General features: G+C 46.2%; 1 protein-coding gene across 2 annotated transcripts in view; it reads left to right on the forward strand.

The window, feature by feature from the left end:
• Window positions 1-3,629: 3,629 nt before the first annotated feature.
• The window catches only part of CTBP2 (C-terminal binding protein 2), a 76,425-nt gene continuing 61,726 nt past the window's right edge, over window positions 3,630-18,328 (forward strand). For both annotated transcript variants that reach the window (XM_077455561.1, XM_077455562.1), the window contains exon 1: window positions 3,630-5,430. In XM_077455561.1, the coding sequence (XP_077311687.1) occupies window positions 3,645-5,430 (1,786 nt within the window). In that variant the 5' untranslated portion in view covers window positions 3,630-3,644. The remainder of the gene's footprint in view (window positions 5,431-18,328) is intronic.

An 18,328-nucleotide genomic window follows, 5' to 3' on the forward strand; every position in this document is an offset into this window, starting at 1 on the left:
AATATACCCATACCAAATACAGGAAGTAGCAAACATGGGCGTTGTACACGGCATATAATAACTATTGCATTACAGTTCTGACGCGTTTCGACCCATAATGTTTGGGGTCTCTTCAGAGGATGAGTTTGCTAAGAGAAGATTTATAGTAATATATCAAATTTGTTTAAAAACAAGATGTAACATATGCAAAATGTTTAGTAGCACGTTGCACATAGCTACTTCTGCATTTTGAGGTACCCCTCAATCAAAAAATCCCCCACACAGCTGTCAGACCATTCTGTGCACCTCCATGCCACAGCGAAACACCGAGAAGAGGACGAGGATCCACTCAATGCGGCTTACAAGGAGTCGCATGTAAACAAATTTCCCCCACCGAAGTGCCCCAGAGGAGACGGGGCCAGAGCCTGCGGCAATTACCAGAGCATTAGCTTTTGGACAAACCCATATATTTATAGTTTGATTTATCTATTGAACAGTTAGACAATTAAGATAATCATATACTCTGGTAATTAGGGGAGTATTGATAGTATTAAATTAATAATAATGTTAACTGAGGTAGATAATAATGTCAACGATTTAATGACTGAGGTAAATAAGCCAAAAGTGGCCACGTCTTTACACTCAGACAGTAGGGCAGGGCCATCTTTAATACTGATTGGACCCTGGGCAAAAATTTTCTTGGGGGGGGGGGCCCCCATGCAGTTTTGCTCTCCACCTGCTCTGAAACATATAATAAATAGCAGCTAGACTCAAAATCAGTTTAGTGTATCAGATCAGGGAGCAATTGTGATTGGTTACAGCATATCATTACTGCTTAGTGACTGGTTACTAGAGGTTACAGCACACATTACGGCTCACTGATTAGTTGTTTGAGGTTGCAGCAAATGATTTCTGCTTGTTAATTGGTTACTAGGGATTACTGTAAAGTAATACTGCTCACTGATTGGTTGCTGGAGGTTACAGCACATCATCTCCTCACCGCAGGGGAGCATGATACACATATGAATGGCACCTTTATTTACATATCAATGCTGCTGGCCGCATCTATTTACTTAGTAATGCTGCCACTATTTACATATGAATGCCGGTTATTTACATGTAAACACAGGGTCTGCAGGTGAGTTATCTGAACACAACAATAGGGCAGAGCTGGGCAGCATTAGTACCATCACTTCACACTGAGATATTGGGACTAAAACTTCAAGGGACAAGGTAATTTACACTGGGATAGTTGGCAAGTATGAGGCAGCTGCTTTGGGCCCCACAACAATGACAGGACCCAGGGCAGCTGCCCCTTTTGCCCTGCCTTAAAGACGGCCCTGCAGTAGGGTAGTGAGTGATATCACCAAAAATGTGAAAAGTGATGAAAGGTTGAAGACTTATTAAAAAGTGTGAAGGTGGTTGTGTGAGAGCCAAATAATTAGGGAAAGATCAGTGAGTATGAATGTTGTGCGCAGATCGAGTGAGCATAATCTTAAAAATTTACATAGGAAATCCAGGACTGATGAGCCTCATGGTGAAAGCTTGAGTATGAAAGATTAAAAACGAATGAAATCTAACTAAATATTAAAAGAATTAGTAGATGGATGGTTGTAACTTACTCCTATGGTTAGGGGTAAAGAGTCTGGCCATCCAAGAAGAGTGTGAGGGGATCACATTTTGATCAAGCCTCATCACAAAGATTAAATAATATCCTTAATTACAAGGATATTGGGAAAATGGATAACGGGTGCCGCAGGTTCCGCCACCCCCGGCGCCCAGAGGGAGACAATGGCTGCCAATGGCTTACCTCGTGAGGCTTCCTCTGCGTCCCTGAAGGCAAAGCCCTGACCGCTGTCATCACCTCCGCCGTAAACTACGTGACAGCATGACGTCACGCGCGCACACGGAGGGGCCCGTCCGTGTGCACGACGCGCAACATCATGACGTCCGGAGGTGATCAGGGACGCCGCCGGCAGGGTGAACACTGCAACCTGTGGCAGAGACTGGGACTCGGCCACCTAGTGGGGCGGAATGGGAGCGCAGAAGACAAAGCTCCCCACCCTGCCCGGAACACAATTTTAAACCTTGTGGACGGCCTTCCCAGAAGAGTTGAAGATGTTACAGCTGCAAAGAGTGGGCCAACTCAATATTGAACCCTACGGACTGAGACTGGGACGCCATTTAAAGCTTATGTGTGTAAAGGGAGGCATCCCGATACTGTTAGTAATATAGTGTGTGTGTGTGTGTGTGTGTGTGTATACAGGCTGCCGCATGCAGTGCTCTTTATAGACTGCCAGCAATTTGCTCAGTTTAGGAACAATCTGCACATTCTGTTGCATTGAGTGAAACCAAGTCCAATCTTGGGACCTCTGGCCTGTACACACGAGTCGGACATTCCGACGACAAAATCCATCAGATTTTTTTTTCTGACTGATTTTGGCCCAAGCTTGTCTAGCATACACACGGTCGCACAAAGTTGTTTGAAAATCCGATCGTTCAGAACGTGGTGACGTAGAACGCGTACGACAGGACTATAAACGGGCCAGTAGCCAATAGCTTTCGTCTCGTAATTTATTCTGAGCATGTGTGGCACTTTTTGTCCGTTGGAATTGTCTACACACGATCGGAATTTAAACAATCGGATTTTGTTGTCGGAAAATTTTAGATCCAGCTCTCAAATTTTGTGCGTCTGAAATTCCGACAAAAAAAAGTCAGATGGAGCCCACGCACGGTCAGATTTTCCAACCCGATCCGTCAGAAAGTCCGACCGTGTGTATGGGTCATTCCACTTTTGAAATATCAGCATTTTGTAGGGGGGTTACTGGACCCTTCTTATTAAGATCCAAGATTTTTAAATCTAGTATTACTACGTGTGTTAATATCATGGTATGGGGCTTTAATTGCAAGTTCTTCACCACTGTAGATTTTTACACGTCTTTTCCCATTCATTGAGTGTTTAGGGCTTGCTTCCTGCCTTCCCTGGCGAGATCTCTGCCCAGCGTGAAGAGCCTGTGTGGATTGTGTGCCTGTTAAATCCTAGCTTTAGGTAGGTTACTCTTTTTCATCAGGAGAGATTTTAGCTGGAGCCGTGTGTTTTTTTTTTTTTTTTTTTTTTAGTTTTCTCGTGTCCCCATTTCAGCCATTCTCCCCTGACACAAGTAAATGAGACTAGAGAGGCGTATCATCGAGTGGTTGTCTGATCGTAGCAGGTTACTGTGACATCGGGAAGTTCTGTGTCTGGGACCACTCTGTCACACCGGATTAGGGCTTTGCAGGTTTTCTAATCTGCACACAGTTATCCATATGAATAAAATGTTCCCTCTACCATTCTGCCAAAGCCATGGGGATTAGTTGCGGACACCCAGTCTGTGCCTGAAGCCTGGAGAGACCGCTGTCTACAGGGTGTTGTACTGTATCGTCTTCTATTACCTGGGATTAATAATTCAGCCGATACTTTTGTAACTCAAGCCGCCTGTTTCTGTTGTGCCTCCAGAGAGCTCAGGTGCAGCTACATCTGTTTATTGTATGTGTGTATTTTTTTTTTCTTTTTTTTTTTTTTCTTCTTTGGTACGTGTAACAGAAGATTTTAACTGAGACGTTTCCTCGCCTCCTCCTCTACCACTGTATCTAAGCTGAAAGGTTTTTTTTTTTTTTTTCTTCCAATGCCGGTTCCAGGCAGGCACACAAACATCAGCCGTTCTCGTAGCTGGGATGCAGCAGGTTGGTATGAAGGCAGCTGGGAGGGAGACATCTCATCAGGATATCACAGAGCAGCCGGCATAAACAATTCTCTGACCTACAACGGAGAGGAAGCTTTTTGCAAGCTGCCAAGCAGCAGATCCCGCGATATTCTCGTGCCAGGCAGCTCGGAGATAAAGGCGGACCTCTCTTCGTACCCAGACGCATATATCCGAGGTCAGCAAGGTCACCTGGTGCGTCAGGACCGCAGGCCAGTGAGGAATACCTCAGTGCCAGACTTCAGCTTTCCCAACGAGAGGCAAATGGCAATGTCTGGGCGTGGATCTGTGCAAACCCACGATTATTATAATGAGCCTTCTCTGCCTGGAAGATCCCTGGAGGATCCTCGTTATTACAGAGATCCGATATTAAATCGTGCAGGACATGCTTATGGTCCTCCCACAAGTCGTACGGCCTGGGAACATGCACCTGCACGTCCCTATCACTCGCAAGAAGTCAGTCGCATTTACAGAGATCCTACAGGTAGAATCATCACCGAGGGACAACGTTCCAGGAGTCGAGATTCATCCCCTGCCAGATACACAGTAGATCTACCCAACCCCAGATATGGCTCAGAGGCGTCTACGTTCTCCAATAGACTGATTTATAATGATATGATGGAACGAGCCATTGATCCCACAGGAGGGAGGCAGGCAGCTCCTACCTGTCTGGTGGTGGAGCCCAGTTCATCTGCTGCCATGGATGGCACTCTGGGGACTTCCTCTATCTCTGCAAATCGGGGATATGGCTCAGTAAGGGATAATGTCACTGCTAAGATGACCTATGATGCCTATGATGGCACTCTAACTCAATCGCATCCTCAGGCCCCAGTGTCGCTTTCTGGAGCTGAACTGAAGAGGGCTGTAGATATGGAGTTCCTTACAACTTTGAGGAGTGAAGGCCTTTCTGAAGCAACTCTTGGTGCATTGATTCAGCAGGGGTTCGACACGCCCAGCTCACTGGCTGTCATGGAAGAACATGACATTAAATCAGTGGCTGCTAATCTTGGCCAGGCGAGACTGCTTTCAGGTCTTATCAAGAGCTACCGGGCAGATTTGCAGATGATGAGACAAGATCCACAGAAAAGCAACTCCCTAAGGTCTCGAGCTCGCTCAAATAGCTTCAGCCACCGGGGAGATCTCATGCGCAGTGATTTTAGTTCACAACCCCTAAATAACCCAATGATGGATGGAGTTTCTAACCCTCAACATTCCTTGTCATTGCAGCCGGTCTCGCCTCGCATGGCTGAACTTAGCCGCCGTCCTTCTAGTGCCCCATCCCAGCACTTACTGGAGGCAGCCAACTACCCAGCTTGTGGAATGAGTGCCCAAAACCCACAGTTCATGCAAACTACTGGATACTCCATTCCTGTTCAACCTCGCCCAGCGTCGGCCTACCCCGCCCAGTCTGGCATACCAATGACTGTTGTACACACAAACATCCCCAGTGGGCCAAAAACTGCTTATCCTACTAGTTACACTGTGCCCATGGAGCTTTTGAAAAGAGATCGCCTTCCACCCACTTCTCCTGTACACAGCCCTCACTGCAGCCCTCAGCTTCTACGCAAACATGGGAGTCATATGGAGAACACAATAAGCTTACCTCCACCTAACATAGCTAATCAGCACTCTCTCCAATCGCCCTACCAGAAAGTAACCAGAAGGACTGGACCACCCATCATTGTCTCCACCATGGCATCACCAGAGCCAAGTAACTATACCATACTATTTGCTTGCTTCAAAAGAGGATTTAATGATGTGTCTGTTAGTTGACGGTTACACTGCCCTAGTTCTTCCAACTCCTGAAATTTGGCTATGTAGGTAGTATAAGTAGATGCCGCAAGAACGTGGCAAGAATAAGTGTTCTGCACAAATATAACTTTCATGGCTCTTCATGATTGTATGCACCAGGCAGTGCTACGTCACTTTTTGTAATTCATCTCCAGGCTCTGGCAAGCTCTTCTGTATGAGGATAGAGCATGCTAGGAGTTGCAGTTCATCTTCCCATAATAAAACCTGGTCTGGTTACAGTACTGTAGATGTAGCTGATGGGATGGGGACTAATGTGAGAATTGTAACAGGAAAAAAATAGCTGCCATCTTTAAATCTGCTATCGGCACTAGACAATTACAAATCATAGATTTAATTAATTGCTAATTGGTATTGATTGAATGCCTGAAGTGAGATGTATACATGTAATATGATGGCGATAAGGATATGCGAGTGAGCAGTAGAGATTGAAACGGAGATCAGGCATTTTTTCTTCTTGGCTGTAGACTACCAATCTGAAAGAGATTTGGTGAACGACATGACAGGCAAACCAGTCCACCGTGAGTGACTGGAATAAACATGTCTTCTGATTTTTTTTTTTTTTTATTTTTATTTTTTTATTTATTTTTTTTTCTTTCCTGGCCATTGTCTGCAAGTCGTTTTTTAGGAGTCCTTTATTAGCAGGACACGTCTAAATGATATGGTCTCTCTCTCCCAATAATTCATATGCTATATACCACCTTTGTATATCGGAGAACATTTAAAAGGAGTTGACTGTGATGTCTCACAGCGACCATTTATAATTAAACCTGCAGAAGAAAACTAAAGTGTGAATTGGGTTGCTGTGGCACAATATGGTTCCTTTTTAAGACTAATCGGGTCTATGATACTTGTACATAGTAAGTGGAACATAGTATAGTCATAGCCAATCACTTTTTTTTTTTTTTTTTTTTTGGTCTGTACTGGAAGATGCATTTGCTTCGGCATTATTCTATGGATAGTTGTCGCAGTTGCTGTGAAATCAGATGAACCGTGTGTATGTATATATTATATAGGCTTTATATAGAAAATTGGGGAGATATATATTAGTTTTTTTATAATAAAAATATATATACTTTTTTTTTTTTTTTTAATAATTTATATTTTTTGATTCAAAAATTAAATATATCCCCAATTTGTAAAGCGTTGTAAACTGTTTGTGCTATAAATCCTGTGTATGTATGTATATATATATGTGTGTGTGTGTGTGTGTGTGTGTGTGTGTATGTATGTATGTATGTATGTATATGTATATGTGTGTGTGTGTGTATATGTATGTATATATATATATATATATATATATATATATATATATATATATATAATATAATATTTCACACACCTCTTCACAGTTGAACTATATGTGCCAGCGTGCCCTGTCGTTTTTTTTTTTTTTTCCATTTTATTTTTTATTTTATAATAGCCACAAGGGTTGTGTTGAAGACAGGTAGTTAACTTCAGGTCATATCGAATATTTTATTCAGCAAGCACTATCATCATCTGCAATGCTTTTGTAGAGTAGGTAAATCATTTACAAGCCATTACCAGAGTATTCTGATTTGGAATAGTTTGTGATGAAAGCCATCTAATCCAACTGTATCTTTTTGGTTATGGAAGGCCCAACACGATGAACTCAAACTCCATATCTATAGTACCCGGGACAAAGGGGTGGGCAGGAGGGGAGGAGGCTGCCCTGGGCACTGGGGTATCATATGAGGTGGGAGAGCGTCACAAGTAGATGGCGGGGGGAGGGGGGGAGACTTGTGCTGGAAGGCGAAATTTTGGGGGTGGCAGGGGGTAAGTATTGTTATGGGAGGGGGAATGCTGAGAGTGAGGATTTAGGAGGATTTGTGTTGGGGGGAGGACGGGTACGGGGGAAGATTTGTGCTAGGAGAGGGGATTTGAGGGGAATTTCTACTGGGAGGGGGGGAATTGGGGAGAAGATGTGTACTAGGAGGGAGAACTTTAGGAGTGGAGGATTTCATTTTTTTTTTTATTCCGGGGAAGGGAGGGCAAAGATTTGTGCTGAGGGGGGATTTCAGCAGGGGGGTGGATTTATACTGGGTGGCGGATTTATACTGGGTGGCGTGGGGATTTATGCTTAAGGGGTAAGCATGTGGATTAGTTCTTAATGTTTATTTGGGGGGGGGGGGGGGGTTTGCTGACACATAATGCTTGTATATCTTGGAGGGGACAGTTTGGCATGTTCAGCCTGGGCTCTAGGTGAGCTTGTCCTGGCACTGTTATTAGCCACATAGGTACTGGAGTTAAGAGTGATTCTTTAAAGGATTTTTTATTTTTTTTTTAACAAACATATCTTACCTCCACTGTGCAGCTAGTTTTGCACAGAGTGGCCCCAAACATCCATTTCTGGGGTCCCTTGGCAGCTCTTGCGCCTCCTCCCCGCATTAGATAACCCCCTTGGAGAAGTGCTCTCCCGAGGGGGTTACCTTGTGGGTGCGCTCTCGAGTCCAGCATTCGGCATCCATAGAGACTGAATGCAGGACTCTGTCCTGATGCCCGAGTCATTAGATTTGATTGACAGCAGCCGGAGCCAATGGCTGCGCTGCTATCAATCTATCCAACCAAGAGCCGGGAAGCCGCGGAGAGAGGGACATAGGATGCATTAAGGTGAAAAAAACACAAGATTTTACAACCCCTTTAACCCAATACAGTGGAGTTCTTATTTTTTATTTATTTTATTTTTTTAAACTACAGGCGTCTGTGATGGCTCTGTCCAATGCACATGCACTTTAAATGGCTTTTGCAGGTCTTTCATCTCAATCCTACATTCACGATCTAATGACTCACAGAAGAGTGTTCAAACTTTATAGACTTTACCAACTGCAGGCTTGTTCCGGGTCAGTGACCAGGTAGTGAAGCCAATATACAAGAGTCTTAGAGCCTACAAATCGGCAATAGCTGTTCTCATGTTTGCATCCTTACAACTTATCTTTAAAGTGGAACTGTAGTGTGGAGCAATGTGGAAGCTCTTGCTGTAAAGCTCAAGCATACTATGCGTACTTGCACTTTATGGCCGACTTACCTTTTTTGATTTTTGCCCACCTCCAGTGATGACAGCTTTGCTCTTCCTTCCACTATTGCATCCAAATTTTTCTTACTTTGATCTTTGGGTGTCCACTGATTAATAAACTCCTCCTCGTGTGTATTAGATCTGCTCTTTTCAACCAGGGTTCCTACAGGTTTCTTCAGGGTTGCCTTGGCAAAACACTCAACGATTGCCCAAAAAATTGTATACAAGCCGAGGGGTGGATGAAGCCTGCCGTTTAGTTACACAAAGCCACAGGTTTTCATTGTGCACCATTACAACCTTCCAGCTGACGGCCTCCTTACAACCTTCCAGCTGACAGCCTCCTAACAACCATTGATGCTGTCAGTTGATGTGGAGGACATCGGCGCCCGTACACCATCCTTGGTGGCCCCTCTCTTTTAGCAGTGGGCAGGGGCGTAACTATAGGGGGTGCAGCAGTCGCGACCGCAACCGGGCCCTGTGATGCAGGGGGCCCATGCAGCCCCCTCTACATATGGCCAGCAGCAGCATAGGCAGCTAGGGGTACCAGTGCACCATGCACACGGGTGGCTGGAGGTGGAGGGTGACTAGCAGAGCTCCATGCTCGACTATCGCACTGGCTGCTCTTTAGTTGTGCATTGCCCGCATGACCTGTGTCCTCAGCCGGCTCCTCAGAGTACCCCTCTCCTGCTCCATGCATTGCCGCTCAGTCCGATGTCTGTTCTCCCCGGCCAGAGTCCCGCCCCCCCTCCCCTGAGTCCGGCCCACACTGCACTGCATACTTCTCCCGGGTAAACAAACTTTAAGCACACAGATGCAGTGCAGCCCTATGAGAGCTGGCTCCCCGGAGGACACTGCAGGCTTGTCTGCCAGCCCCCCTCCTCCCCCGTCATACACAGATGATGAAAGGTCTTTCTGGGAGATATGCTGATCGCCCATCCAGCACACTGGATGGAGCCCAGGCCAACATGGATGAGTGCGCAGCCTACAGCTTGGTCATGGTGAGTGAGAGGACCCCCATCCCCCACACACCATTACATACCCCCTCCATCTCCCCCTGGGGACAGGGACCCCTTCTTACGTGGGGACAGGGACCCCCACCTCCCCTGGGGACCAGGACACCTTCTCACCATGGGGCAGTAACTTCATCTGCCCTGGAGAAAAGGACCTCATCTCTTCTGGGGACGGGGACCCCATCCTGCCTAGGGACAGTCCCCCAATGGGGCACCTAAAAATAAAAAATAAATAAATAAAAAAAAACTACTGATACCAGTGGTGGAACTACAGGGCTCACAAAGGTCATACCTGTGACCACACCCTGGAGTTCCACCGCCAGACTCGGAGGGAAGGGCCCTGGCTGAGGTTCAGGGGGGCCCTTCATGGTTTCTTGCATCGGGGCCCTGAAGGTTCTAGTTACGCCATTGGCAGTGGAGTCACATAAGCGGAGTCTGGGATAGAAGAAATACTATAGTCAGTGCTAGTGTGCAAAAAGGTGTTTGCTTTGGAAGAATAAATTTACCTGTAACATTGGGTGTCCTACATGTGTGAATGTTGCTGCATTATGTAAAACTGTTCGTTTAGTTTTTCAACATTTTAGAATTTGGTGCCTCCATGACCGTGTATAATTCTGTAAGGGTGCCTAAGGTTGAGAAACACTGCGCTAGAGTTGCATCATCCTAGTGCCTGGCATTTCTCAGCATCTTGCAGACGATAGGAGTAGGCAGATCCAAATTTGCTGCAGGAAGTCTACAGAAAAAAAAATGCCAGGGGCAAGGTAAAATTATTTTTGGCAAAGCAAGACATGTGAAGTCTATTTCTACTTCCTGGCAAGTTTTTTCTTTTTTTTTTTTTTTTTTTTTTTTTTTTCTTTTAAAGGCTTTAGTTGGTATAGATGTAGGCTATAATTGTAATGCCATGGTGCATTTTGACGCATACTATGTCTAGCAAATCAAGAACCTGGAAGAAGTATTAATCAAATGAAAGGAAAAAGGCCGAATTTTCTTTATTCCTATTCTTGTTTCAGGTCATTGACTCGGAAATGACTAAAGCTAGCTCTGTTTAGGAGGTCAGTAATAGCAGCCTCCGTATCTCTCCTACAATAGGTTTCCTTAAAGGAGAAGTGGGGCCAAGGCCATGTTTGCCCCGCTTCTCCGGGGGGGGGGTCACAAGAGTGCACTTCGTTCTGCACACCTGTGACTCGTTTTCAGATGACAGTGGGCTAAAGTCTGTTGTCGGCTGATGTCATTGAGCCGGTCCAAATTCTGGAGCGATACCTGTACCGCCAGCTGGCTCATCCTCTCAGCAAGCCGCTAGGGGACAGAGCCAGCTGCTTTCTTTTTTAAAGGCTTTAGTTGGTATAGATGTAGGCTATGATTGTCCTGGCGTGGTGCTTTTTGAAGTATACTAGCAAATCAAGAACCTAGAAGAAGTATTCATCAAATGAAAGGGAAAGGGCAGAATTTTCTTATTACTATTCTTGTTTTAGGTCATTGACTCGGAAATGACTAAAGCTAGCTCTGTTTAGAAGGAGGTCAGCAATGGCAGCCTCCATAACTCTCCTACAATAGGTTTCCTTAAAGGAGAAGTGGGGCAAAGGCTTTCATTTTCAGACAACAGTGGGCTAAAGTCTGCTGTCACAGAGCCGGTCCAAATTCTGTGTAGATTCAGAATTTACAGTCAGGATCCACCAAGATACCTGAACCGTCAGCTGGCTCGGCCTCTCAGCAAGCTGCCGGGAGGACTGAGCCAGCTGCTCCCTTATCCTCCACAGCCCAATTCTCCAGTGAGCACTGAAGGGACAGAGCAGAGAGCCAGTGACTGATGGCCACTACACTTTGGAGGTGGTTGGGGACCGATGCTGTATACACCTAGGTGATTATAAATGTATGTATTTTTTTTTTTGCATTTCCGAATGTCTCTTTTAAAATCGGGAACTATTTATCAGGAGTATTTAGTAATGAAGAGAAATGTGCAGCGTTGAGGTGTGACCTGCAGTAACGCACAACTACGAATATTGATTTTTTTATTTTATTTTTTCCCGCTATTATTACTATGGTAAACTGAAATGTGATTGGTTTGTTAGGAGTTCCTGCTTATTGCACATCATCCCTGCATTTTGCCTTCCTTACAGTTGAAGCTTCCCATGGAACTTATGATTGGAAGTCCACCTTTCTGACCACGTTTCACCCATATTTAGGATATAACATATTGCAGCCCCTTATTGCCAAACTTTCCCCCATTTACAGAATTCAGGGATGGTTCTCCCCACTGTTTCCTATAATTGCCATGTTTATTACACGCACTTTTCCCCCCTGAAAATAGGGGGGGAAATCACGGGTGCGTGTTATACGCCGACAGCGTACCTCAGCGGGGGGGTGAGTCCTGCCGGAATTCACCATCATCTCCGCTTGACTCTCCAGTCAGCTCTCACGTCACACACACTCCTTCCTCTGCCGCCAGCATTGGGCCAGTGTTCTGTCTATCACAGGAGCTGGTCCAATGCCGATGGCAGAGACAGGAGTGTGTATTTGACTGCTGACTGAAAGCAGAGTAAACAGGAGATGGTGGCTCGTGATTTCTTAAGCCCCGTACACACGAGCGGACTTTTCAACATCCAAAGTCGGACGGATTGAGTCCGTCAGACTATTCGATCGTGTGTGGGCTGCAACGGACTTTTGACTCGCCAAAGTCCGAAGGACTTTAGAATATGGAACATGCTTCAAATTTTTCCGAAGGAACTCCGCCAGACCCGGTCCCTTCGAAAAATTCGCTCGTGTGTATGCTATTCCGACGGACTAAAACCGACGCTAGGGCAGCTATTGGCTACTGGCTATGAACTTCCTTATTCGAATCCAGTCGTACGTCATCACGTTCGAATCAGTCTGAGTTTAGTGTGATTGTGTGTGGCCAAGTCCGCTCCGCCGAAAAGTCCGTCAGAACTCCGTCAGAACTCCGTCGGAACTCCGTCGGAACTCCGGCAGAACTCCGACGGAACTCCTTCGGAAGTCTGTCGGACATAAGTCCTCTCGTGTGTACGGACGGGGCTTTATGAGAGATGGTGAGCGGCATTGATTGGCGCAGATCAGGCTGCATTGATTGGCGCAGATCAGGCTGCATTGATTGGCGCAGATCAGGCTGCATTGATTGGCGCAGATCAGGCTGCATTGATTGGCGCAGATCAGGCTGCATTGATTGGCGCAGATCAGGCTGCATTGATTGGCGCAGATCAGGCTGCATTGATTGGCGCAGATCAGGCTGCATTGAGGGCGCAGATGGGCACAGATTAGGCTGGAGATGGGCACTAATCGGGCAGCATTGAGGCTGTAGATGGGCACTAATCGGGCGTCATTGAGGCTGTAGATGGGCACTAATCGGGCGGCATTGGGGCTGCAGATGGGCACTAATCGGGCTGCATTGAGGCTGCAGATGGGCACTAATCGGGCTGCATTGATGCTCACTGACCATTATTTTGCTTCAGAGTGGTTTATTTAAAAAAAAAATTCCTGTAACTTCCCTCTTAAATTGGGGTGCGTGTTAAATGTCAATAAATACGGTATTCAAATTTAGCTTGGCTGGGCAAAGCTTCCCCCGTTAAGAAAAATCAATCATTAAGAGAGATCTGTAAATGAAAAATACAAGGCCCATCTGCCACAGCAGCAGAGTAGTTCTCATGAAGCACCATGCGGTGACATCACTGCACCTGCAGTCTACAGATGCTTCCTCCCACCCCATAACTGAAGGTCCGTACTTCGGGAGGGACCTGCATGTAGAGGAATAGTCTGCAGGAGCCAGAGCATTGCACCCACTATCCACTGATTGCAGTTGCAATGCTTTGCAGGCTTCAGTGCACAAAAATAAAAATACCTTTTTTTTTTTTTTTTTTTTTTTTTTTTTTTTATTAATCAGTATGGGTGCATTTATAATTTTTATTTTTTGCAAAAGGTAGACCTTTAAGCTGTTGTAGATTATTTATAAAATACTCAAAAAATGCACCATATTTCTCATTTGCAGTAACTGAGTTTTTTTGTGGTTGGTGGTTTTGGTAATATTGGGAGCTTGGTGTTTAGCCTCACTCCCCTCTCTGCTGTAAGTGATCGTGTGCAATAGTGTTGCAATATTAGAATTGTAATCTTGCTGCAGTAACTTTGGTGTGTTTTTTTTTTTTTTTATCCCTTAAAATATGATGTTGCTCAGCAACCAGAGGGTGCGACTATACTCCCAGGATGAGCATCTCCACAGCAACCTCCAAATTTATCTGCCACGGCCTGCAGGCTCAGGAGGGATGGAGCCCTGTGCTGAATTTGCACGGCTGTTTACAGAAGGGAAGGAATTAGTAATGTAAAGTGTTATCACACCGCTATTATTATCATCGCCGCAGCATGGGGAATAATGTATGGCAAGGTTCTACAGCGTAAAAGGGTGTTAATTAGATAATTACACCCGGCCACTGAACGGCTTCTATTTCTCTGAGTGCAGCATGTTTGCCGAAAAGATCTGCGAACTACATAAATCAACAGCAAATCTGTTTGGTTACTGCAGCAGAAAATGTACTGGTCGATTAATTTTGTGTGTTAGCATAATGGCTGATGAGCGTTTTCTGAATTGGGGTCAGGTGATGTTACCCATTAAAAAAAACTTGACAGTTGAGCGGGGTGCAATAGTCCATGGCAACCAATGAAACAGCTCAGCAGTGGAGTATAGTGGGCACACTAATGATCAGTTTTGGTTTATTTGCGTTATTGTACGATCTCCTTTATCATTTTGTATCGTCTAAATTTTAAATGTTTAGGGGGAAAAACACAAATTCTTAAAGGTGTGTGTGTGTGACCGGCAACCTGAGCCAACCGCTTCTGCCCCCTCCATAGCTGTGTGTGTGTGTGTGTGTGTGTGTGTGTGTGTGTGTGTGTGGTGTTTTTTTTTTTTTTTTTTTTTTTTTTAAATCGTACTTGCCTAGGTAGATGCAGCATCAGTCCAAGTGATCAAACACCACTGATCACTCGACTATCAGAGCTTTTTTGAGCAGGGCTGGTGACTCGGTCCCCACTGTCTGCTCTGCACTTGCCTAGGTGGATGCAGCATCAGTCCCCTGCCAGCTCAATGACTGAAAACCGAGCGATCAAACGCCGCTGATCACACAGTTCTGGGAGTGCCACGAGCAGAGAGCTGGTGACTCAGTCCCCGCTGTCTGCTCTGCACTTACCTAGGTGGATGCAGCATCCGCCCCAATGTTGCATCTGTCCCCTGCTGGCTCAAAGGCTGAAAACTGAGCAATCAAACACCGCTGATCACTTGGTTCTCAGAGCTCCGTGAGCAGAGGGCTGAGGACTTGGTCCCCGCTGTCTGCTCTGTACAAGCCCCCCCCCCCCACACACACACACACACACACACACACACACACACACACACACACACACACACACACACACACACACACACACACACACACACAGCTATGGAGGGGGCAGAAGCGGTTGGCTCAGGTTGCCGGTCCAGGGTTGTGGGTAGATACCAACCACCTTGTTACAATCTTTCCCTAGCCTAGACCAGCTCTGACATCAGCTGACAGCGGGCTTCAGCTTGCTGTCTGCGGAAAACGGGTCACAAGCGTGCAGAACAAACAAGCTTTGGCTATACTTATCCTTTTATGGCCCAACTCCAGCCATTACAAAAATTTTACTTTTGCAGTACTTAAGACCCCCCCCCCCACCCACCTGGACTGCAAGTGTGCAAGGCTTGTTAAGTCTAGGGTGCAGTCAAGCTTTACACCCCACACTGGCAGGCTTCCTCCATCTGTAGGACCGGTCCCCCCCCAAACCAGCTTCTAATATGGGCTGTGGTCACATGATGATGTCATCAAGTATAATGCAGGACCAGCAGCCCTGTATTTTATGTGAGGACCGGGAGGGACTGCCCAAGCACCGGAGTGGAGAAGGGCGCCGGAGCAATGAATAAAGTACTATTTCTTATTGCTCTACCACTAAGAGTTAACAAGCATTTTTGAGTGTGGGGAGGGCCCCACTGCAGGGTTCATTTTTTTTATTTTTTTATTCTTATTTATTTTTTTTTGTTCCTGGAGTTGGGCTTCACTTATCAGTCCATCTTTTAGTACTTAAAGAAGAACTGCAGTCTGCTCACATAATCTGTAATAAACACATCTTTGCCATTCTGAAGTTTCCCTCCAACCACTTTGTATATTATTTTATATATACTGTGATTCTGTACTTGCCAAATATGCTGCAGAAATCTCCTTCCACTGAGTCTGGCTGCAGCAATTTTAACTGTGGGCAGCGTAAGCTATTGCCTGTTAATTGCCTGGATTTACACACATACAGAGGAACGCCTCCAGCTCTGCAGCTCTCATTGGCCCTCTTATGACTCATCTCCCCCCCTCCCTTCCTGGCAAACTCTCACAAGAGATTGAGAGAGAGAGCTGTGCATGATGTCGCAAGCCTAGGCCAGTGATGGTGAACCTTGAAACCCCAGATGTTTTGGAACTACATTTCCCATGATACTCCCCTACACTGCAGAGTGCATGAGAATCATGGGAAATGTAGTTCCAAAACATCTGGGGTGCCAAGGTTTGCCATTACTGGCCTAGGCTAATGACCAAACAAGAAACCGGAAGTGGGCTGTATAATGTATTTACTGGCAGAAAAAAAATGTTTTACTATCCAAAGTTAAAACAACAACCAGGGCAGAAGATTAAGACCTCATGCACACGAGACGCAGGTGAAAACTCTGCTCAAAAAAAGCTGAAACGCGCGTTTAGAAACGTGCGTTTTGCCGCGTTTAGAAACGTGCGTTTTGCCGCGTTTAGAAACGTGCGTTTTGCCGCGTTTAGAAACGTGCGTTTTGCCGCGTTTAGAAACGTGCGTTTTGCCGCGTTTAGAAACGTGCGTTTTGCCGCGTTTGCATGCCGCGTTTAGCTGTGTTTAGCCGCGTTTGCGTTTTTTTAAGGGTTTATAAAGATAACATCATGCAGACCCTCCCCAAGCTCTCAGCATGTTTTTTTTTTTTTTTTAACTATTTCTGCTATTATGGTCAGAGTGAGCAGCAGCAGCATAGAGAGCAGTTGTACACTTGCATTTGCCTCTCTTTCTGTGGTATATATTTTTATATTTGTATATATTTTTAAATGGATCCCATATTGAATATATGTCAGGAAATGCTCCTGATGTTGCTCTTGATGAGACAGCAACGTCGTCGCAAATTTCGTGAGAGGACCAGAATCAGAGCTCATCAATATTGGACCCATCCGTTGATGGGACAGCAAATGTCTGTTGGATATTTCACAAACATGTATGTGCAGCTGCGTACCGACCTCGACAAGTCGGGTTACAAAATGTCATTCTCTGATGCAGAAAAGTGCATGACATTTTGCGACCCGATTTTTTTGGGCCCCCTATCTCTGGGTCACTTGGTGATAGGAACCTCAAATTTGGATATGTTGTAGTGCTAGTTCCACAGTGTCTGCATACCGAATTTTCCTGGCAATAAGTGGCCCCAAGTCGGGTCGCAAAATGTCATTCTCAGATCCTATTTCTGAGTTTTCAGGTCCAAAAAATTGGGTTCCTTTTAAAAACACTTATAAACGCAAAAGCGGCTAAACGCGGGTGCCTCGTTTTGCATCTGAAACGTGGAAATTTTTGCGTCTAACCTCGTTTTTCCAGAAGCAAAAAAATGGGCTCAGACGCAACTGCATAAAAACGGCAAAAAAACGAGACATGGACACATAGGATAACATTGAATGAGTTCAGGGGCAGTTGAAAAAAAGTGTCCAACTGCATGTGAACACGCGTTTAACTGCGTCTCGTGTGCATGAAGCCTAAATAAATGGAAAGTTGAAAGAAGTTCAACCCGGGAAGGTTTTACCCCCTTAAAGCGGAAGTGATTAAAGAAAACAGGTCACCTCCTTGCTCCCAGCCTGTGATTGGACAGCAAGAGGGCACCAGCAGATTAATGGAGTCATTGCTTAACTCCCTCCTGTGACGTTGTCTATTGACGTCGTCCCGTGCACGAGCAGCCTGCACGGCCCCTGAGGGGCGCGCGCTCTGTGATCAGCAAGTCTGAGACTCACCTGATCACAGATCGGAGTAAGGGGTCGATCCCCACCCCTTACCACGTGATCAGCTGTCAGACAATGACAGCTGATCATGTGATGACAACAGAGTCGGTAATCGGCTATTTTTCCTCCTCGCGCTGACAGCGCGAGGAGAAAAAAAAAGCCGATCACCGGCGGCTGTGAGAGGGACTTCTGTCCCGATCACCGGCGGCTGTGAGAGGGACTTCTGTCCCGATCACCGGCGGCTGTGAGAGGGACTTCTGTCCCGATCACCGGCGGCTGTGAGAGGGACTTCTGTCCCGATCACCGGCGGCTGTGAGAGGGACTTCTGTCCCGATCACCGGCGGCTGTGAGAGGGACTTCTGTCCCGATCACCGGCGGCTGTGAGAGGGACTTCTGTCCCGATCACCGGCGGCTGTGAGAGGGACTTCTGTCCCGATCACCGGCGGCTGTGAGAGGGACTTCTGTCCCGATCACCGGCGGCTGTGAGAGGGACTTCTGTCCCGATCACCGGCGGCTGTGAGAGGGACTTCTGTCCCGATCACCGGCGGCTGTGAGAGGGACTTCTGTCCCGATCACCGGCGGCTGTGAGAGGGACTTCTTTTTCCGATCACCGGCGGCTGTGAGAGGGACTTCTTTTTCCGATCACCGGCGGCTGTGAGAGGGACTTCTTTTTCCGATCACCGGCGGCTGTGAGAGGGACTTCTT

Source organism: Lithobates pipiens, unplaced genomic scaffold (genome assembly GCF_037356315.1).
Source record: "Lithobates pipiens isolate NorthernLeopardFrog02 unplaced genomic scaffold, aLitPip1_a1.2 Scaffold_25, whole genome shotgun sequence".
In the NCBI taxonomy this organism is placed as follows: Eukaryota; Metazoa; Chordata; class Amphibia; order Anura; family Ranidae; genus Lithobates; species Lithobates pipiens.